The sequence below is a fragment of the Eurytemora carolleeae genome, unplaced genomic scaffold (assembly GCF_000591075.1).
Source record: "Eurytemora carolleeae unplaced genomic scaffold, Eaff_2.0 scaffold1015, whole genome shotgun sequence".
NCBI classification, from domain to species: domain Eukaryota; kingdom Metazoa; phylum Arthropoda; class Copepoda; order Calanoida; family Temoridae; genus Eurytemora; species Eurytemora carolleeae.
This window is the reverse complement of record NW_019396955.1, coordinates 47164-71724: the sequence shown is the minus strand read 5'-3', so window position 1 is coordinate 71724 and position 24561 is coordinate 47164. Positions and strand designations below refer to the sequence as shown.

Sequence of the window (24561 nt, the reverse complement as noted above, 5' to 3'; positions counted from 1 at the left end):
GCTTCAAAGAAATTTAGGTTTTTAGATCAGAATTCTTGTCCAAATAAAATAATAATAAGCGTCAACCAAAGTTGAATTTCATTTTTCAGTTTTGATTAAAATATTTAGGATTTATTAGTAATTCAAGTTACCTTCCATGCAGCGTTCGATAAGGTCGGCTAGAAGAGTTTTGAGAATATCTGTGCAGTACTCCATCCGACCCTGCAGGGTCACCATGATCAAGCTAGCTACGTTCACTCTATCCCGCATCGAGAAATACCGGTTCTTCTCCAGGGTCCTGATAAACAGGAGAAGGAAGGTTTTGTTCATTACTAGAGCACCAAACATTCTCAATCCTTTCTCCTTCCTTAGAAGATCAGGTCGCTCCCACTGTAGAACACTGTGCTCCTCTATGCCAGGGAAAAGAATCTTGATGCAGTAGCTTCTATAGTCTAGGAACGGTATCCCGGCTGTTTGAACCTCACAACCTATCTCCGTTATCTCAGTCTGCAGTTCGGCAAACGCTTCCTTGCACTCGTTTGCGACCTTAAGCTCCAAGGAGTCCATCTGATCCTGCATGTTCTTCAGCTCCCGTGTACTCTCAGTGCTCTTCCTCCTGTATGCGATCAGGATAAAAATGACGAAGACAATGAGAAGAATCACACTGATACAGACAGCAATCAGAATTGGTTTAGTGAAGGCGGCCTCTAACTCATTGTAATCAAGCTTTCCTACCGTGAACTGTAACTTCTCTCCAATCATAACAACCACACTGGGAAGCTGGTTCTGATCACTTTTTCCTTCTCCGAGCATTGCCGGGGGTTGGTGGTCTGGCGGCTTGCAGGTCAGCTGGTTCAAACTCACACTTGTCACGTTACACAGCTCTGTACCGATCTGTACTCGGAAATCAGTTTCCTTGGCAGCTCTGTTCAGATTAGTCCCGTCCAGAGTAAGATAGTCTGACTTATAGATCTTGATCCCGTCAGGGTCTGGGAACCGAGAGAATTCAGGATCAGGAAACATATAAACCTGAAATCATAACTATATATTATCATATAATTTTACAATTCCTAGTAAATCCTTTACCAAAGAAACCATGAGACTTATGAATTTCAAATTGCAATCATTATCTGTAAATAAAGATTACCTTAGGTGAATCCTTGTTGTGCTGAGAGAGGTTTTGAACCCTCTCTACGTTATCCATGATGAACCCGTAGTCAAGGCGGAGTGGGTCGGGGTTCTTACTATTTACCCAGCTTCCAGAAGATATTGTATCAACAGCAGGGGACTGACAATACATCAGGGTGTTCGAGGCAACCTACAACATAATATAATTAAATCCAGAATATTTGATAAAATATTATTTTTAGTACAGCCATAATCAGAAAGGCCCGGAATTAATTGTAAGTTAATCAGGCTACTTTACATATATAAGATATATTTGGCAATTTTAAATGCTCAAAAAAGACAGAGCACATTTGTAAATGGCAGGACTAGGGCTATTTTGTGATTATTGTTTCATCAATAATATTCGTAAAATTAGATTGTAAAGTAGATTAGATTGAGTCGTCTGATTAATTGTAAATTAGGACTGTAGAAAAAGAATTGTGAATAGATGAAAGAAAGGAAGGAACAGAAAAAGAAGTAGCTGAATGAAAACAGAAAATAGGAAATATTAGAAAGGATACTGTAATTTTCAGGTAGAACTAGAAAGGAAAGGAATAGAAATAATAGAAAGTTATAGATTAAACTAGGAAGGTAGAAAGAAACAGATATGGCAAAAGATCTGTTAGGAAAGATAAAGGTAAAGTATAACTTAAGAATTGAGATAAAATGAAGGAAGGATGACAAAATAAAGAATATATAAATAGGTGTTCTCAAATAGATTCTAGTACAATAGATGGCAACCTAGAACTTGTACACTCTCAGTACGTCACAAGTGTCAACTTAGTTTATGTGTCCGACAAAATTATTAGTAATAGTGATTATTAAGTACTTATCTTAGTGAAATTAAATTTTGTGTTCCTAATTTTCTGTTTTTACACTTTTTTATTTAATCTTGGAAAACATGTCAACTAATGTTAGAAAATTTAGTTTTCTTTGTTATATTTGACATTTGTGACGTCATGTATAATTGGTCAATTTCTCTGTTGCCACCTCTTGTACTTGATAATCTATTTGGATTTTCTGGAAACTATTGCCTCTCTTGCTTCATGAATTTATTAGTTACTAAAAGAGTGCAAACTTAAAACATAAACCGACTGAATGATATAAAATATATTAGATAGATAAATAGATAGAGATAAGAGATTTAAAACAAACGGTAGTAATCTCAGTTGCTAGAACGTGTGAAAGAAAAAATGATTAAAAGGAAAGAAAGAAAATAAACTGGAAGTTCGGCAATAACATTTTCCCTTCGGAGAATACAAATGATGTTTACACTGTACAGAATACTGTAGATATACTCACACCTTTAACTACACTGTACACTGTACACTGTACAGAATACTGTAAATATACTCACACCTTCAACTACACTGTACACTGTTCGCTGTACACTGTACACAGTATACTGTACACTGTACACTGTACACTGTACACTGTACACTGTACACTGTGCACTGTACAGAATACTGTAGATATACTCACACCTTTAACTACACTGTATACTGTACACTGTACACTGTACACTGTAAACTGTACACTTTACACTGTACACAGTACACTGTACAGAATACTGTAGATATACTCACACCTTTAACTACACTGTACACTATACACTATACACTATACACTGTACACTGTACACTGTACACTGTACACTGTACACTGTACACTGTACACTGTACACTGTACTACAGAATACTGTGGATATACTCACACCTTTAATTACACTGTACACTGTTCACTGTTCACAGTACACTGTACACTGTACACTGTACACTGTACACTGTACACTGTACACTGTACACTGTACACTGTACAGAATACTGTGGATATACTCACACCTTTAACTAAACTGTACACAGTACACTGTACACTGTACACTGTACACAGTACACAGTACACAGTACACAGTACACAGTACACTGTACACTGGTACACTGTAAACTGTACACTTTACAGAATACTGTGGAAATACTCACACCTTTAACTACACTGTACACTGTACACTGTAAACTGTACACTGTACAGAATACTGTGGAAATACTCACGTGCCTTTAACTACACAATACACAGTACACTGTACACTGTACAGAATACTGCGGAAATGCAAAAGTAAAAAGAGTACAAGAGAACAAAATAAGGATCTGAATAAAACCTTGAAATCAGATATAAAGAGGATGAAACCAACCTAATTATCAGAAATAAAGTGTACAGAAGTGAGTACAAAAATACAAGAGTACAAAAATAAAAGATTAAAAAAGTACAAGAGTACAAAAGTACAAGAGTACAAAAGTACAAGAGTACAAAAGTACAAGAGTACAAAAGTACAAGAGTACAAAAGTACAAGAGTACAAAAGTACAAGAGTACAAAAGTACAAGAGTACAAAAGTACAAGAGTACAAAAGTACAAGAGTACAAAAGTACAAGAGTACAAAAGTACAAGAGTACAAAAGTACAAGAGTACAAAAGTACAAGAGTACAAAAGTACAAGAGTACAAAAGTACAAGAGTACAAAAGTACAAGAGTACAAAAGTACAAGAGTACAAAAGTACAAGAGTACAAAAGTACAAGAGTACAAAAGTACAAGAGTACAAAAGTACAAGAGTACAAAAGTACAAGAGTACAAAAGTACAAGAGTACAAAAGTACAAGAGTACAAAAGTACAAGAGTACAAAAGTACAAGAGTACAAAAGTACAAGAGTACAAAAGTACAAGAGTACAAAAGTACAAGAGTACAAAAGTACAAGAGTACAAAAGTACAAGAGTACAAAAGTACAAGAGTACAAAAGTACAAGAGTACAAAAGTACAAGAGTACAAAAGTACAAGAGTACAAAAGTACAAGAGTACAAAAGTACAAGAGTACAAAAGTACAAGAGTACAAAAGTACAAGAGTACAAAAGTACAAGAGTACAAAAGTACAAGAGTACAAAAGTACAAGAGTACAAAAGTACAAGAGTACAAAAGTACAAGAGTACAAAAGTACAAGAGTACAAAAGTACAAGAGTACAAAAGTACAAGAGTACAAAAGTACAAGAGTACAAAAGTACAAGAGTACAAAAGTACAAGAGTACAAAAGTACAAGAGTACAAAAGTACAAGAGTACAAAAGTACAAGAGTACAAAAGTACAAGAGTACAAAAGTACAAGAGTACAAAAGTACAAGAGTACAAAAGTACAAGAGTACAAAANTATTATCATTATAATTACTACAATTATTATCATTATTATCATTATTATCATTATTATCATTATTATCATTATTATCATTATTATCATTATCATTATTATTATCATTATTATTATCATTATTATCATTATTATCATTATTATCATTATTATCAGCATTATCATCATAATCATTATTATCTTTATTATCATCATTATCATTGTTATCATTATTATTCTCATTCTCATTATCATTATTATCTTTATTATCGTTATTATCATCATTATCATCATTATCATCATTATCATTAGTATCATTATTATCATTATTATCATCATTATCATTATTATCATTATTATCATCATTATTATCATTATCATTATTATCATTATCATTATATCTATATCAATAAATCTAGATCTATATCATAATCATAATCATCATAATCATAATCATAATAATTATCATTATCACTATCATCATATTATCATTATCATCATCATCATTATCATTATCATTATCATTATCATTATCATTATCATTATTATTATCATTGTCATTATCATTATCATTTTTATGATTATCATTGTCATAATTATGCCCTCATTATCATTTATATTATCATTTTTATTATTTCTATTGTTATCATTATTACAATCATCATAATTATTATTATTACTATTATGATTAGTGTACCTGAGAAGGAGAACTCGATGGTAGGATCAGCAACATACTCGAATCTTTTCCTCTCGAGCACTCGTGCTTTCCCGTGGTCGAAATGCATTTTAACATCGAGTTTTTGAAGTCGTGGCGATTTACTCGTCACACACAACGCCACCTTCCGCCTCGTCTTGATTATCCGGCATTCAAGATCGCCGATATACGCCTCAACATGACTACCGGCGTTTAAATATTCGCCCTTGATTTTAATCTTAGTTCCGCCGGCCTGTGGTCCGTGGCGGGGTTCTATGTCTGTGATAACTGGGTCAATAAACTTGTAATTTTCTTTAGATTCGCCGCGGAAATTCTTGATTTTGATAATAATGGGACCACTCTTAGGTTCCCTAGTTCCTGGCCCATCAACCTAGGAAACAAAACATTCAAAATAATTATTGAAAAGAATATTTGTTAAGATATGAACGGATTACTCGCGACATAATTTATTTTCTAGACTCTTAACCTCTGAAACTTGATGTCGTAAACTTTTGATATTTCAAACTAAGATCATAAATTGTTTTGTTTATACCATTAGGTTGCTAATTTGTAGGGTTAACAAATTTCAAAGTTGTAACATTAATCTTTTTTCTTCTAAAATAAACTTTTCAAAAAAATAAAATTTTCAAAAACAAAAAATCAATTTTAAAACCAAAAAACAATTAAAAAAAATGTTTTTAATGTTTACCTTGCAAACAATTTTCTCTGTTCTCTCGTATAGGTCCTGGTAGGGATCACAAGCCATCCCTGCCACAGTCACACCGCGGGCAATATCTTCAAAACTCTTGCCAAGATTAACTCCTTGAATTGTTATATTGGTTCCTCCCTCCCAGGGTCCATACTCGGGACTATAAAAAACAAAGTTTGAAAAATAATTCTGCTCGGAATCCTTAGAATTTCGTCAAATTTTTTTTCTTTCACGATGGAAAAAAAATAAACAAAATAGCAAACAATTACAAAGAAATTGAGCTTTGAGCCCCTCCCCCCACCCCTCCACATTATTCTCCTTATAATTCATTGTTTCGTGGTTTTATATATATATTCCTTTCTAAATTATGAATATTTTTTTTACCAAAAGAAGGTTTTTAAACTCATCAGTTTTTCTTCCTATATCTGTGCAACCCATGTGCTAGACCTTAGATATTTCAAACTATGAATTCTGTTATATCAAATAATCTACGTTTGAAATATTGAAGATTTACACCGTCAGGTTAAAGATGTAGGGATTAAAACACTCAATTTATTATTTTGAGGAGCACAAAATCCTTTTTCTGTCGAAACTCAAAAATATAAAACCACGAAACCATGCTCTAGGAAAATTTAAGGAGAGGCTCTTGACTCAAAACTTAAAGGAGGGAGGGGGGGGGGGGGGCTCCAAACTTAAACTTCAGAAAAAAACTTTATGAGTCTAATTATTTGTAAATGTAATTATCTGTGAATAAATATATGGGTTGGATAAAAATATGGATAATCTGTTGACAAAAATATGGATAATCTGTGAATAAAAATATGGATAATCTGTGAATAAAAATATGGATAATCTGAATAAAAATATGGATAATCTGTAAATGAAAATATGGATAATCTGTGAGAGAAAATATGGATAATCTGTAAGTAAAAATATGGATAATCTGTAAATAAAATTATGGATTATCTATGAATGAAAATCTGGAAAATCTGTAAAAAAAAATCTGGATATTCTGTAAGTGAAAATATGGATAATCTGTAAAAAAGATATTCTGAGAGTGAAAATATGGATATTCTGTAAATAAAAATATGGATAATCTGTAGGTAAAAATATGGATAATCTGTAAATAAAAATATGGATAAACTGTAAATAAAAATATGGATAATCTGAAAATAAAGATATGGATAAACTGAAAATAAAAATATGGATAAACTGTAAATAAAAATATGAATAATCTGAAAATAAAAATATGGATAAACTGAAAATAAAAATATGGATAAACTGTAAGTAAAAAAATGGATAATCTGTGAATAAAAATATGGATAATCTATGAATAGAAATCTGGATAAATATCTACCTGAATTGTAATATTTGAGGATCAGGACAGGTTTGATCTCTGTCCAACCAGGAAACATTATCCTTGCCTCCGCACTGCTCTTTAACTTCACACTTCTTACTCGCCTACATTATGAAATACAGTTAAAGTATGTTATGTTTTGTATTTCCAGAATTAGGGATAATTTAAGGGTTTAAAGTACTTTAAAGGGTGAAAAACTGTTATTAGTCAATTACTTATGATCTTGTAAGGTTGTAAAGAATATTTGTCGATTCTCCCTCTGCATTTTCTTAAATATTAGAGCTTAAAAATGTTGTTAATAAAAACGAGAGTGAAGAAATCTTATTTGTATTTAAAGATAAAAAACAAATAGATTTGCATTGACATTGAACTTATATTAATAGAAATGGGCCAGTGTAATGTGTATGCTGTAAGTGTACAATTAGTATTATTAATTTATTTAACCTATTCAAAATCCTAACATAAGGCGGATTGTCTAACTATTCCTTAATTTTATGGGTCCGTTGGTTAGTAAAACTGCAATACTGCAGATTGGAAAGTACAGAGCAGACATTAAAATAGATTGTAAGAACATATACATCTAGCTAGACCAATATGTAACAGACATTTATTACATACTTCAACAAGCAATAGATGTTTCCTAAGCTGACTCGAGGAGAATAATATATCATCCATAAATCAAACTCGCTGGCAAAAATATTTTTTTGTTTTGAAATAAATAATTCAAAAAAAGCTCTTAACTTGTTGTGCCAATGAAATAAAAACTGTAAAAAGGATTGTTTAAAATCCGGGAAAACCAAAAAATTCTAAAAATCCACGAGGACTGTTGACAGGACACTTACTTAAGCTAGAGAAATCAAAACATATAACCTTGTATCTAATTTATAGATTGGCTACAACTGCAAAGGATTTGAGTCTTTGCCACAAACTCTTATTTTTAAATTCCTATATCTTCACAACCCACTGTCGTAGACCTTAGATATTTCAAACTATGACTTCTGTTATAGCAAACAGTCCTAATTTGAAATTATTAAAGGTTTACATCATCTGCTTTTAGAGATATAGGTATTAGAAAATTGGTATTGGTGGTGAACCTCAATTGTTTTGCTTTATTTCTTGTCACATTGTTTATTAATGAGTGTAACTAGTGAAATTGGCCGAATTAAAAAAAATGCGGCATTTAAGAATTTTTATGACGTCATTGAAGACTTATCCTGTGTGGGTAACATGGTATCATTATCTATACACACAAATAAGTAATCTCTGTTTGTATGTCCTATCTTAACTTAGGAACCCCTTGACGGATTTTCCTCAAATATTGACCGAGAGAACTCGGTAGAACCACGGGAATGGTCTTAGCCTGGCTTTAAAATTCAAAATGGATCGAATCTTGTATAGAGAAAGTTCAGCTTTGATGAAAATCTGGGTTACAAAGGTAGTTTAATGTATTAAGATAACAGTGAATCTGTTCAAGATGAACCCTATGCTGGGGGGGGGGGGTCAATTTGACCCCCCCCCTCTAAATCCCAAGTTTTATGTCGAAATATTACAAATGATACATCATTGGAAAGCTTTTGTGATCTACTTTTAGAATCTGCAAAAAGAATTTGCAAGTTTGCAAAAATTGTATTTTTTATCGTAAAATCCAGTTATAAAGTAATGAAAAATTATACATTTTAAGGAGTCATTCAGGCAGTGTGCCTGAGGACTCAGGCAGTTAGTATTAAAGCCCGGTTTTAGGCCTAAAGGGAGGGCTTTGGGTATGTAGGAAAAGACAGAAAATTTCTACAGCCTCAGACCAATATTTTTTGAGTTATGTAAAAAAAAACTAAAGGGGGGGGTCAATTTGACCCCCCCCCCCCAGCAGGAATAGGGTTAAAAAGATAACTTAGAAAAGAAGAGAAAGAATGCAGGGTTATAGAGAACAAAGCTTATAAAACTGTTTTATCAAGATACATGTCTTTAATAAAAACAAAGGTCAGAGTTAAAATCCTTACAGGATGCTCTTTCTTTATAACACACACTGCTGAAAATGGACCATCAGGTTTCAAGTCAGAACACCTAAACTTTTTCTTTGGACTATATTTATTTATCAGTTTTTAAGAAATTGTAGAAATCAAGTGCATTCACAGGTCTTAAATTTAACAAAAATTTCTTTTCAAGACTTTAATCTGCTTCTTCTGGGTTTTTGACGATATTTTTTAACAGTATATGACATGGTCTCCAAATTTTATTATTTTTCTTTAACAGTCGTGAAACTTATTGTAGCAAAAAATCAAACCCCTAAGTCAACTGCCTGACTGACAAAATGCGGTCCGAAAGAGTTTTTTTTGTTTTATTTTTTCTTGTTTTTCTTTCAAAAGTTTTTTTTTAGTTTTAGGCAGAAATTGGGCAATTTTACAGTTCACTTAAGGCTTTGATTTTTTTGCTAAAACATGTCTTAGGATTGTTAAGGAAAATTCACAAAATTTGGGGACCCTGTCATCAACGGTTCTAAAAATATCGCAAATAATCACAGAATAATCTTCATTAATCTTTGAACCTACAGTTACGATTGAGATTAGACTTTAAAATGCACTTCATTTCTACAATTTCTCTAAAATGGATTTGATAAAAATTTCCTAGGTGTCATTTCCTGAAAATTTAGATTATAACTCAGAAGCCTGCATATTAATATATTCCGAAGAAAAATAAGTGTTTTAACCTGAATCCTGATGGTTCATTTTCAGAAGTGTGAACAGCACTAGCCCGGGAATGGTTAAAAAACCATTCAATTATCAAATATGGGGGATTTTTAAGCGAACACCCATGTACAATCTTGTATAACAATGGAAAAATAGAAGGCCTTACAAAACTCTTTATTTACATTTCTCAAGAACAAAGGATAAATATGTTGAAGAACAGGATGTATTAAAATCAACAATTTAACAACAAACGGAATAGAAAATAGGGTTGTCAGTCCCAGTAGGAGGTAAGGGAACTTCACCAGAAATCTTCAAAAGAATGTAGAAAGTATAAAATGGAATACATGGTTATAATAAAGATAATAAACTGTGTATGGGCTGACATGAAATTAAAAACAGCAGCATATTGCACATTGAGCAACTTAATGTGATATATATATATGTCAAATATAACATAGAATTTATAAAAGTATAAAAATTAAATGAATGAATGAATAAATTATTGTACCTCACACCAACCACATTGATATTTAGGATCTAAACTGAGACACATTCCACAATTCCCTGCCATCTCTTGGCATCTAAATAAATTAATATTTCTTTATTTTTACATGACTAATATTCATGAATATCAATGTACTGTATTTAATAAAAGTACATTAATATTAAGTACTGTACCTTTATATGGGTACATAAATATATATGTAGATGTACCTACAAATGAGTACATGAATATATATGTAAATGTACCTGCAAATGAGTACATGAATATATATGTAAATGTACCTGTATATGAGTACATGAATATATATGTAAATGTACCTGTATATGAGTACATAAATATATATGTAAATGTACCTGTACATGAATATATATGTAAATGTACCTGTATATGAGTACATGAATCTATATGTACTTAACCTGTATATGAGTACATAAATATATATGTACTGTACCTGTATATGAGTACATGAATATATATGTACTGTACCTGCAAATGAGTACATGAATATATATGTTCTGTACCTGTATATGAGTACATAAATATATATGTACTGTACCTGTATATGAGTATATATGTACTGTAACTGTATATGAGTACATGAATATATATGTACTGTACCTGTATATGAGTACATAAATATATATATACTGTACCTGCATATGAGTACATGAATATATATGTACTGTACCTGCATATGAGTACATGAATATATATGTACTGTACCTGTATATGAGTACATATATATGTATATATGTACTGTACCTGTATATGAGTACATAAATATAAATGTACTGTACCTGTAAATGAGTACATGAATTTATATGTACTGTACCTGTATATGAGTACATAAATATATATGTACTGTACCTGTATATGAGTACATAAATATAAATGTACTNGTGATTCAGAATGATACAAATACAGATTAATGGCGGTAATACAGATTCAAAATGGCAGTAATATAGATTCAAAATGGTGGTAGAACTGGTTTACAATACGGTGATACAGATTAATGGCGAGAATCCCAATTCAAAATGGCGGTGCAAAAAATTCAAAATGGCGGTGCTGCTAACTCCAAACGGCAGTGCTACCAACTCAATATGTGCTAGCAACTCCAAACAGTGGAAAAACCGATAAAAAAAATGGCGGTAATACTGCAAAAAAATACCTTCACTCTAACGCTCTTAGGGAGTCCGGCAGAAACGAGGATTTCTGGACTTCCGTGCGAGGTTGCGTTCACACGTGGGCAAAATTCAGGACCACTTCGCAGACTTTGCCCAATTCTAAAAATATTCTTATTGAATCCATACTTTACTCCGAACCGAAATGTTGGCTGAATCATGAACCGGTTTTGAATCTGATTTTCCTTAATGTGAATCCATGATCCATGGCCCGTATAAAAAATATATTCTCAGCACTTGTCTATATATATATACTTTGCTTGTCTGTCCCTTTGTATCCAATAAACGTCAAAACGGCTGAACCGATCGGGCCCAAACTTTTTGTGGAACATCACGTGACACCAAAGAAGGTTTATAAAGATGACCGAATTTTTTAAACTTCAACACTAACACAATTCGATTTTTAAAATATTTTAAAAATTCACAATTTTTTTTATATAAATTCCACGAAATTTTCGTTTTTTTGTTTTACAATGTGTACAAATGTTCACAATTAAAATAGAAGCCTAGTAATTGAAAATTGACATTTCTTAAATTAAAATTAATTTTAAAATACCTTTTCAAACCCGTGACTAAGATATCATTTCTACAATTCTCCACAGTGTCGTGTGTACAACGATGCCCTAAAATCAAATCAAAATGAAAATTTAAATTTTATTTTTAGAAAATTGGTCTTTAGTCAAAATCAAGTTTCCTGGTTTTAATTCTGAATGCCATGGACTTTCATATTACATAAAAAATACAACCTAAACGTGGCTGTAATAAGTAGCAAAGTATAATGGCCCTATAATTAAATTCTGAAGGAATTTTAAAAGCTTTGAAAGTTTAAAAAGATAAAGTTTCCAGGAACACAGATAAAAGATAAATTCATATTTTAGAAAGGCAAGGTAACAAAATATCCTTTTGAAAAAAGTGTGTCCGTCAAAAACTATAAAGAATAAAAATATGTTTTGTGTAAAAAAAATTAAAAGTTTAAAACTTGGCTGGGTTTTTATTTTTTTTAACTTTAGAAAGTTAAAAATCATTTACAAATTAATGATCCTTAGAAACATTTCATAATATTCTTCTTTGTATTCGGACTACCCTAGGAAAAGAAAACACGGATTATTCAATATAAGTTGAAACTTAAACAAAAACTTTTCAAGTTAAATTTATCTATCTTCAAGAAAGGGGCGATTTTCTAAGAAACAGGAGAAGATCTGGGGAAAAAAGAAAGAAAAATTGGAAATCAAAAGTTACCTCACCCTCCCCCCCAACACCGCAAAAAAAAACTTCTGGGTAAAGAAAATTTTGAAAGGGGGAAGAGAAATATTTTTCTACAGAATTTATTCCCCTACATCTAAGATTGGGATAAATCTTTTCTTCCAGTCTAGAAATTCATTTTGTCAGTGTATGTACATTGTACAATATAGATGTACAAACACTAATATATTAAGTACATGAAACCTTAGAGTACATACCGTCGACACACCAGTCGCAGGGGAAGGGCGAGGAGACACAGGCTGTACATGATGAATATGAATTACAGTCAAAGAAGGTAAAGTTAGTATTGACCAGGTTGGGACCGTCTGCCACTCTGACCGCTAACTGTGATGTAAAATGGCTCTCTCCGGTAGGTATTACGGGCAACAAGTCATTCCTAAACAAATAATTTGAATTGACACTTTCTTAAGATTCATAACGGTACATTTTACAAAGTCGTCAGCAAAAATATAGTTTTTCTTATTTTTGAATCTGAAAATTGATATCTTTGTGAATTGAGGTTTATTGTAAAAGTGACTTGCGACTTATGCAACAGAAACAAGGACGGAAATGGACATTTTTAAAGATAAAATAAAAATAATATCTTTCTCACTGTTTCTCAGATAAATGTGTAAAGGGGTACCATTGTGAATGTGGCATTATAACTGTGTAATGTGTTGTTACGCGTAATTTTCGTCACGTTCTGTTTTCCCTCGCCCCTGAATACCCTTGAGTAAAGCTGTGAAGCCCCTACGGAGTATAGTTGAGTTTGTTCCACACAAACGAAACTGGTTATAAATTGTAAACTTAGTCTTAAAACCCATACTGTCTGTACAATTTTCTAGTTAAATAAACGTTGATTATTGATGTGCTGTGACTTTGCCTAAGACATATTAAGGTATTCCTTAACGATTTGTGTATTTTTTATAGTTTAAACTGATGATTGAATTTGTTTGTAAATTGTTGTAAAATAACGAACTTTTGATATTTATTTTATTTTATGATTAAATATGTTTTTATATGCAAAATTTGGATTCGATATGCTATTTTGAAAGTTTGATTTGTATATATGTTTCCTTGTATTGAATAAATGATTCCGGTCAATCTATTTAGCTTGAACCGTGTATCCTACATCCAGAGCACTGGTTTACTTGAGATGAAGATCTGAGATGATAGATTAGAGTCGAGAGTTTATGAGGCTAATAGGAAGTTCAGACCAACTTAAGCAGAGCATGGCATGTGTAAACTTTAAATTTCGGTCTCAGCCCTTTTAAGTCTAACGTTAGCTGAAAGGAAATGTGAATTAAAAAAAAACTAAAAATACTTTGCATTAATGCTTTTGCATTCTACAGGCTTAGAGTGTAGGTATAAAGTTTCACTAAGTGCATTTAAACCCAAACATGAAATCATATTTCAGTTCTTTTTTCAGAATTTTTTAAAATTTAAATTAAATACAGGGAGAGCGCAAATTGTTGACTCTGAATACTACATAAACAAAGGACTCGTCATTTACAATACTCAACTCGTCTTTTAAATTTACTATAAAAGCAATGTACAAAATAAGTCTGTCAAGAAAAAAGTACAATTGTACATAAAAGCTAGACAAGTACTTCATTGATGTACGCGTTAAATGTAAGACTGTCTTAAACATGAACAGTGTAAAATTGTTTGAACATAATATGTGTACAAATAGCCACAAAATAAATGAACAACTGTCACAACAAATAAATATACAGCTGTCTGTACATGATAAATATACAGCTGTCTGTACATGATAAATATACAGCTGTCTGTACATGATAAATATACAGCTGTCTGTACATGGTAAATATAGAGCTGTCTGTACATGATAAATGTGCAACTCTTTTTATAATTGTGTTAATAGCTGTACATTATAAGCGCGTACAAATTTCTTCACAACTTTTTGTGACTGCATAAATTTACAAATGTCTAAGATCTACCTGGGTGTTGTACAGCTGACCCCATTGGTTGTTCTATTCGCCTTGGTGGTCAGACTCTTCCCTTCAGCGTTGAAAGCACAGAAGAATTCACCAGGTAGGTTGGGTAGGTTTTCTATTACAAGCTGCAGGGTTCTGAAATATATATATATATACATTTGATTACATTGATGTGAGAAACCATCTTAAAAAGTAAAAACCAATGTTACAACCACAAAACCATTTTTTAAATTCAGTATTCTCAGTTCTAAAGACGACCGTAAAAGTAATCCTCCATTCCTAAAAGCTTTGTCTTAGACCAAATCAAATCAAAAGTGACTTGCGCATTTTTTTTTAAAATTTGAAACAATAGAGAAATTTGCAGAATTAAAAAACTTCGCGTCAGAAGAACGAACTTCTCTTCCACATTTTTTGTCAGAGCCTTGAAACCTTTAATTTCAAGGGTAAATCGGGCATGGCTCTATTTTCAAAGAGGGTCAAATAAACTTAGAACTATGCTCACAGAACTTAATTTAACCCGTGGTTAAGAAAAATTTTCAATTTCCCGAATAAGTAATTGTACAAATTTTTTGAGATGAAAATGTACGATTTTTTACTAAAAACTTCGTATAGCGGATGGTCATTTTATATAACTGTCCCAAGGGACGTTAAGTAACATAATCTCTCTCTGTTGGGGGAATTATAGGTCGGTAATGTTGGTCAAAATACGTTAAAATCAATAATATTATTTATAATCTATTCTGTATATTCTGTATTCATTTTTGTATTCCTAGTGAATTGATTATATAAAAACTTTTTTACTTTGTCCCAGGGCAGTTAGTTAACTTTTGCAAGGTCGACATTTATGATCAATTAGAGTATAAAAGATGTGAATGATCCAAGCATATGAATCCACCTAATTAGCTGATTACTAATTAATTTCCTTATTTCACCCTCCAGGCCATTGTAAACTTATCCAAGCTCATTAAATCCGGCCTCAGACCCCCCCCACACCCCCTTCAGATTTTGTTTTGAATTAAAATTGCAAATAACAAAATTGAAGAAGAAAAAGCAGTTTTGTATTTTAGCAAATGCTTGTAATACAGTGGAAGATGATTTTAATAAAACCAAAACAAATGATATAATCGCTTTTCAGTGATATTTTTTGTCTCCCATAACTGAATTTTATTCATTATTTACTACCACCCTAAACAAATTTCCCCTTTTATTTTACTGGAAAATATAAACTGCTGAAAATAATTACGTAACAGTGACATTAGGATAATATGCCATGATAATTTATAGTCTGTCACTGGGGGCTAGAGATAGAGCTAAAGTTGGAGTTGGAGTTGGAGCTGGAGTTGGAGCTGGGCTGGAGCTGGAGTGGAAGAAACCGCCCCGCCGTTGTTTTTTTTACTTGAATAATTGTTAAATTCTTATATTAACTCCATTGCTTCCTATAAGCAAGAAATACACAAGTCAATTTCGCAGAGAAACTGCAAATGAAAATAAACTTTTTATGTGAACAAAAACATGAATATCTCATTTATACTCGACCAGGGTACCTTCCTAAATCGGGCATTCAAATCTTTGTATTAAAATTACGCTTAAAGTCCCTTTAAAGGGACTATCGAAATAGAAATAACTCTTGAAAATAATTAGTTATCATATAAAAAAGTAAGGTTATTTAACAATTTGCGCCATTGTTTCTGTAGGATACGCAAGAAACGTTTATCAAGGACCCAACCACAAATAAATCAAATTTTCAACTAGAAAAAAAGGATATTTCATTCAAAGGTAAAAGGGAAACGTTGTGATATGGCCATCAATAGATATGGCTTCTAACTATATTTTAATTTGTTATATAAATAACTTTGCATAATATAAGTACATATTGCAAAAAAAGGAATGAATGAAGGGGGGGGGGAAGAAAGCTAAGAACATTTTTCAGTCAAAATTTGAGGCAAATCAGTCCAGAGGTTCATGAGCTATGATCGGACATACTTTTATTTAAAATTATAAAAATAATCGTAACATTTTCGATTTTATCCAGTACTAATTTAACATTTGACTAAATAAGAATGGCACAATTTATTAATGAATTTTGAAAAACGCTAAAGCTTTAAGCTGAAAGCAAAACAATCAAGAAAAAGGAATCCTATATCACATAATTTTTGGATATTTCTATCTATTACGATGAAGAAACAAGGGGGGGAGGGGTTGAATAATGGGATTATTATTCAAATAATGTTGGAAAATATTACTCATATAATAAATAATTCATGCAACCATTAACTAACACAACTAACACATTTTTACTCTGTTACTTAAAAACGAAACCTCCATATAAGTTAATTTTAACTATTTCAAATTTGCATTATTTTATTTGATATTTTGAAAATCAGATGAATAAACATTTTTCCCAAAATGTTGAATCTTGTTAAAATTTATTTAGATACATACCTAGCGGTTGTTCTCTGTAGTTCAAAGGGAGTAACAGACGTTATTGTGGTACATCTTAACAAAAAAGAAATTATTGTGGTACATCTTCAACAAAAAAGAAATTATTGTGGTACATCTTAACAAAAAAGAGATTATTGTGGTAAATCTTCAACAAAAAAGAAATTATTGTGGTACATCTTAAACAAAAAATTTATTGTGGTACAACTTCAACAAAAAAGAAATTATTGTGGTACATCTTAAACAAAAAGAAGTTATTGTGGCACATCTACATCTTCAACAAAAAGAAGTTATTGTGGTACATTTTAACCAAAAAGAAGTTATTGTGGTACATACCAAAAAGAAGTTATTGTGGTACATCTTAACCAAAAAGATATTATTGTGGTACATTTTAACCAAAAAGAAGTTATTGTGGTACATCTTAAACAAAAAGAAGTTATTGTGGTATATATTAAACAAAAAGAAGTTATTGTGGTACATCTTAACAAAAAGAAGTTGCTGTGGTACATCTTAAACAAACAGAAGTTATTGTGGTATATCTTAAACAAAAAGAAGTTATTTTGGTATATCTTAAACAAAAAGAAGTTATTGTGGTATATCTTAAACAAAAAGAAGTTATTGTGGTACATCTTAAACAACAATAAAAAATTACTTTCTGCAAGCTATTTGATCAACAATGAATATATTCAAACAAATTAAAATTAAAAGATAATACGAAGATGATAAGATGAAGTTAAGAAGATAAGAAGATGAAGATGAGAAGATGAAGATGAGAAGATGAAGTTGAGAAGATAAGATGAGAAGATGATTAATTGAAGTTGAGAGGATAAGATGAGAAGATGAAGATGAGAAGATGAAGATGAGAAGATAAGATGAGAAGATGAAGATGAAAATGAGATAATCAAGACAAGAAAATCATGTTAAGAGGATGAAAATAAAAGATCAAGATCAGAGAAAAAAAGATTAAAAGAAGAAGATAAAAAGATTAAGATGAAAAGATCAAAATGAGAAGATGATGAAAAGAAGGTTATGATAAGAAGATCAAGATCAAGATCAGAAGATAAATAGCAAGATCAAGAAAAGATAATAATTATGATTTAAATTTAAGTTTAAGACCAAGATTATGGTGGGGAAGTTCAGTTGGAGGATTGAGACGAACAGACCATGATGTGAAGAAAAAAATGATACAAATGAAGACGATTTACCTTCCAGACTTGTATGAAATCCAATATAAAGGATCCAACGCGGCATCCCTGCAGTCCCCGCGCAGACTGCACTTGTTCTCAAGACTACACCACCCGCAATATGGATCCTAAACATCAAATATGTATTATAAAAAGGGTCATGTATTGCTCCCAATATTTCAAACTTAGCATTTGCTTGAAGAATGTATTTTTAGTTTTATATCTTTCATATCCAGCAGTAGAGGAAAAAAGTAGAAAATTCTCCATATTGTTACACCTTTTCATTTTAACTCCAAAAACCATTCGTTAAAGTTGATTTTTTTCTATCTCGTAAATATATTTAGGAATAAACTATCAAGTAGAAAAATTATTTAATTTGAGGTTGTGTGATACTAATAACAAGTCATAATTGCTCACACATACAAAAGAAGAATTTTTTGCTTTAAAAAATGAGCAATAAATTATAAAACTTAATTTAACTGTCTTTAAAATAAAACTAATGAAATTTTAAATACTGGAACTTGAGAGAAACGAAGTTATCTGGCAACTATCTGTATACCAGTTATCTGGCAACTATCTGTATACCAGTTATCTGGTAACTATCTGTATACCAGTTATCTGGCAACTATCTGTATACCAGATATCTGGTAACTATCTGTATATCAGTTATCTGGCAACTATCTGTATACCAGTTATCTGGTAACTATATGTATACCAGTTATCTGGCAACTAATCTGTATACCAGATATCTGGCAACTAATCTGTATACCAAACTAAGAAACTATTGCAGACAGCCTCACGGCTAAAAACTAAATAAATTGTTGAACTGTTCCTATATCTATATACAGAGAAAGTGTGTCTATAAGAATTGTTAGCTTTTAATAGTTTCTGTATTTTCAAGGAAAGAAAAAAAAAACAATACTTTTAAATGGGCTTCATTATATCTGAAGACTTGACCTATATAATAAGGCTCTTCGCTCATATATATTTATATGTTAGCTTTAGTGGGCAAAACGGCTGAACCGAATGGGCTGACATTATTAAAGGAACCCATAGGTAACATGGGAGTAACATTAACTAAAAAAATCCAGATTTCTTTTCTTAAAAAAATCATATCTGAATATCATTAATAAGTACTGCATAGTTGCAAAACATGCATATTTCAATGATGAGGGAAACACAAGGAAAGAGGCGTCAGCTTTTACGCATTTCACACACATAGCATCAAATAACTAGTTTCAAATTGTGACAGAAAGTAGCATCTTGGGAAAAGGACCAAAATGTTTAAATCAGAGTTGATCAATTTATATGTATGCTTAAAAGTAAGAACTTTTAATGTTATGAATCTCAGGATCACGCGTTGATCTATACAGATCTATTCAATTCCTCTTTGATAACGTGTGATTGTTATACCCTGCAAGGATAACTTCAATAGCGGGATTAATTATTGATAATAAGTACCCACAATGAATATCGAGAGCAAGATTAACAATTTACACCCAGAAGTTACGATCTGAGAAGACAAGAAGTATCCCTCCCTGAATGTCAGGATTCCTGCCGGGTTTTTAATCTATTCGACCTGGATTTCATTATTTTATCTCATAAAACCTCTTCGATATAAGTCGTGATTAATTCATGTAATTGTTAAAATTAATCAAAATTTCATGTCTAGATATAATAAAGCTCATTTCAATGCAGAGATCACAGACATAGATATCAAATAAAGTCAGAAAGAAAAAATATTTAAAAATATCAAAATTATTTTAAAAGATGAAGATAAAAGTTGACGACATTGAACCAAGGATAAGCTGCAAACTTAAAACAACAAATCCGTTAACACATCTTAAATCCGTTCTTTGAAACCCTATACACTGAAGGGGAAAGAAAGTAAAATTTCAGGGTTACCAATACTTCCCCTTAAAATCTTTTTTTTCACAATTTGTTATTCAAATTTGATTGACACCATTGTTTTTAATTCATACATCTCGACCAAATTGTTCAACAGAACTAAAAGTTTGTTTACCTTTGCCCCCAGACACTGGTTGCAGTCTGTGTACTGCTGGCAGTCCTGTACACGAACTTTACTTAGCTTCCGGTCAGTCATAACGTACACGTGGTCCCGCTTCAAGTCAAATAGGAGTTCAGACCTTACAGCAGTTCCTGAAGAAAAATTATCATTTAATCAATATTCAATTGGAGCATTGTTAAATGTTCATGCATTTTAGACGAAAACATCGGATCAAAATAATCAGGCCTGTACTCAGGGGGGGAGGGTGAGGGGTCAGGTGCACCACCATTTCTCCTAAAAGGAGGGTGAAATGATGATTTTTGAAAAATAAAGATATTAGCATTCAAAGTTATCAAAATTTGTTATCATTCCGTATATTGTATAGCGCATATACTATATCTGAACAATTCTTTACTGAAGCTGTTCCCTCATACAAACCAAATTAAATCTTCTTTAAAAATATTTGTCCTATATATGTCATAAATGAAATGTTAAAAATATGTTCCAGTATGTATCAACAATTAAATTCTTTAAATTTTGCAGAAATATTGCCTAAGTTTTAATTTTGTGTCTAGACAATTCAAAATCAATGAACGTGAATAGTAATATCAAAATATATTAGAAATACCACAATTATCAACATTTTCTATCTTCTAAAATTGTAAAATTTGAGCAAACTAAATTATGTAAATTTTCCTTGTGCCATAAAAAACATTAAATTCAGGGAAAATCAAATAATCACTGTAACATTAAGTTAAGGCTTAAATCACATATCAGTAAATAAACTAAATAAAATAAAATTCAAGCTAAAATTACTGGTTTTTATACCAAAATTGTGAAACTTTTCTGCCCCCCCCCCTTGCAACTCCCCACTTCCTTCATTACGTTTCACTAGGTGATCATGGGCCCCTACTATAACCCCTCTCTTTGCACCCCCCTAGCCCCCTTGGGGAATACTGGTTAGGGGCCTGAAAATAAAAGAACTGATCGGTTCCTAAACAAGTAAAAACATCTTTCACTGCCCTTACCACCACCACCCGATTCACATTGGTACCCTTTAAGCTGTGGCCTGATCATCAACGATGGAAATAAGCTTTTTTATCCAACTGAAAATTGAGTGAAGTGTGCTTTGTATACCCTGTAGCAAAATAAGGGTATCTCCGTCATCTTAGATCAGACAAATAATAACGTTGTGAATCGTACATACTTAATAATAAAATAACGTCTTCATTCCGTTTACGCCATTGCTGAATAATATATTTGAGATGTGGAGGGAGCAATGTACAAATATTGTGGAGAAGATATGTGTATTATATATCATCTAATCCTGTGATGTTTTCACATTTTTCCATTCTAGAGAGAGATGAAATAAATCCTTTCGGTACAACCCTCATTTAATACAAAATACAGGATACAGCTCCACTCCAGTACCTTTCACGATACACTAGATACAATCCTATCCAATCCACATAAATGCTCTCCTTTATAGTAGATATAATCCCAGCTTCCCTTCCTTGACGCTAAGACTAGATACAATCCCATAATCCCATTCAATCAACTATATGCATTACATTATACTATAACCATACATATAACCTAACTGCTTCGAATTATACAAAATACAATCCTATATAATCCACCTAACGGCTTCCATTTTTACTAAATACAATCCTATATAATCCGCCTAACGGCTTCCCTCTATTTTCTGTATACAATCCTATATAATCCACCTAACTGCTTCCCTTTATTCTAGATACAATCATATATAATCCACCTAACTGCTTCCCTTTATTCTAGATACAATCCTATATAATCCACCTAACTGCTTCCTTTTATTCTAGATACAAATCCACCTAACTGCTTCCTTTTATTCTAGATACAATCCTATATAATCCACCCAACTGCTTCCCTTTATTCTAGATACAATCCTATATAATCCACATAACTGCTTCCCTTTAATCCAGATACAATCCTATATATCCCAACCAATTTCCATAATACCAGATAAAATCCAATAAAATTCGCAAGACTGCCCCCTTTATATCAGAAGGCCAAACCTGTCTGATACTCTCTGTCTCCCCTTCTATTACAAAATACAAGTAGTTGAAAGCCGACCCTACCGAAATCAAGAAAGGGAAACAATAATTCAATAAGTCCGTCTCCCCTCCCCCTCAACCAGTCTTAAACAAAGAAACTGTGAATCCAACTCACTCCTGCCAAAACCAAAAGTAAAGTTTTAAACATTTGTACCCTGTGCGGAAAGAAATTGAAAACTAAAACAGAGTTGGACATATTTGAAGGGTCTGTTTTCTTATATTTGTATTTTTAAGAGGATTTCAAAATTGTACCTGGAGCAATAGGTACGTCTGAGTACTCTATTCCACTGTTGGCAGACTCCACTACGGCCTTCTTGAGGTTACCCTCGCTAGTTCCGATAAACGCCACTGTAAAGTCTCCAGTAGAGGTCGCTGTTACAGCTGTTAAATGCGCCTAGTAAAATAAAGGTAATATCTCGGTCAGTGGATTTATATCTACTGGTCCACTAACTCCAATAAATGTTTCAAGACAGAAAAGTAAACCGAGAATCGAAGAAAAACAGAAAACTATTCTAAATTCTGAGCAAATGGGAGAAAAGTTTAAATTGCACGGCAGTGTGCAAATACTTGAAAAATGAAGTGAAAATGTTATATTTTAACGGGAAGGTGAACGGAGGTCAATGCAGAAAATGCGCCGGGAGTTGAGATATAAAAATCATTAAATATTTAAACAAAGATTAAACTCAATTTAAGTCTTAAACTTAATTTTTTCATCCCATTCTTAAAACTGCATTTAATAAGTATTGGGCAGGCATCAAATGCATAAATAAGTAAAATACGAATTCTGATTAAATACCAAGAATAAGTGTTTCTAACCCAGTCTATAAACTTATAAATCTAAACAAAGCTTGGGAAGTTGGAACCAATAAAAACAGGAAAATGAATTATAATGCCAGTCAGGGAAAAATAAAAAGGACAAAGGAAAAAGAAGGGGGGGTGGAGTTCGAGGGGGGGGGGTGTTAAGGGGGAAAGGAGAAGGCCAAGGGGAGACCAGCAGAAACTGAATCAAGAATTTAATGACAAAACCAAGAAACAAGAAATGACATCCCGACAGATACTGACATTGAACTAGGCAAAAATAAATATCATACAAATTGCAAAAAAATGAAATTTAGTAGTAAGATTCAGTAGATCATAACAATAGTCGATTTTTTTAATTTATAGAGAGGTTATTTCAATAATAAATAGAAAAATCTTAAAATACAGTCTAGAAGAAACAAAAGCTTGGCAAGAAAAAAAGATGAAAGTAAAGAATGATAAAAAAAATGGTGAGGAGTAAAGCTTGACAAAGAGTTAAAAAGGAAAAGCTAGTTAGAGAGTTAGAAAGGGAAAGCATGAAAGAGAGTTAGAAAGGAAAAGCATGAAAGAGAGTTAGAAAGAAAAAGCATGACAAGACAGTTAGAAAGGAAAAGCATGAAAGAGAGTTAGAAAGGAAAAGCTTGACAGACAGTTAGAAAGGAAAAGCTTGACAGACAGTTAGAAAGGAAAAGTTTGACAAGACAGTTAGAAAGGTAAAGCATGACAAAGAGTTAGAAAGGAAAACCATGACAGAGAGTTAGAAAGGAAAAGCATGACAGAGATTTAGAAAGGAAAAACTTTTGTCAGAAAAGCTTAACAAAGAAAGCTTGATAAAGGGATGGGAAAATATTAAAGGGATGGCTTGGCGGAGAAAGCTTGACAGAGAAAGCTTACATCGAAAGTAAGAACTGGAGACTGAGAGATTGGTAGTTCTCCTCCCAAGGGAGTATTCACGTCCAACCCGCAGAACTGCTCTCCTGCAATATCAGTATCATCATTATCAATATAATCAACGAATAGTCAAATAGTCTTACAAAATATATTCAATTATGTTTAATGAAATTATCAGTATAATGTATGCATGATAGCTAGCTTATTAATATTCTACTTGTTAAAATGTTATTATTCATAAATTCAATACTGTTCCGTATTATATGATAATACAGGCGTGGGAAACTAAGGAAGGAGGATGGATAGAAAAATGTAAAGAGGGGAAAATTCGAAATAATATCCCCCCCCCCCCCCCACAGTAAATGAATACATACCAAACTGACTGTTTTTCTTCAAAGACAATATTAATATACTAGACTTTTAGGGCGCTTCGCGACCATCTTCTATTTCAACTTCTAATTGTGACTTTATCTCCAGACATCTTCTCTTTGTAAAGTATAAAAA

At 32.1% G+C, this 24561-nt stretch overlaps 1 protein-coding gene across 1 annotated transcript in view; it reads right to left on the bottom strand.

Annotated features, from left to right (window-relative positions):
• LOC111710482 (plexin-A4) overlaps window positions 1-24561 on the bottom strand; it is an 82781-nt gene that overhangs the window by 11370 nt on the left and 46850 nt on the right. The window contains exons 12-27 of the mRNA XM_023484585.1: window positions 24061-24143; window positions 22621-22762; window positions 20288-20424; window positions 18286-18392; window positions 17084-17137; window positions 14645-14776; window positions 12902-13080; window positions 11998-12064; window positions 11429-11543; window positions 10642-10661; window positions 10264-10336; window positions 7072-7175; window positions 5715-5874; window positions 4992-5396; window positions 1127-1297; window positions 132-1008 (exon numbers count right to left, since the gene is read on the bottom strand). Coding sequence (XP_023340353.1) covers window positions 132-1008; window positions 1127-1297; window positions 4992-5396; window positions 5715-5874; window positions 7072-7175; window positions 10264-10336; window positions 10642-10661; window positions 11429-11543; window positions 11998-12064; window positions 12902-13080; window positions 14645-14776; window positions 17084-17137; window positions 18286-18392; window positions 20288-20424; window positions 22621-22762; window positions 24061-24143 — 2826 coding nt within the window. The remainder of the gene's footprint in view (window positions 1-131; window positions 1009-1126; window positions 1298-4991; window positions 5397-5714; window positions 5875-7071; window positions 7176-10263; window positions 10337-10641; window positions 10662-11428; window positions 11544-11997; window positions 12065-12901; window positions 13081-14644; window positions 14777-17083; window positions 17138-18285; window positions 18393-20287; window positions 20425-22620; window positions 22763-24060; window positions 24144-24561) is intronic.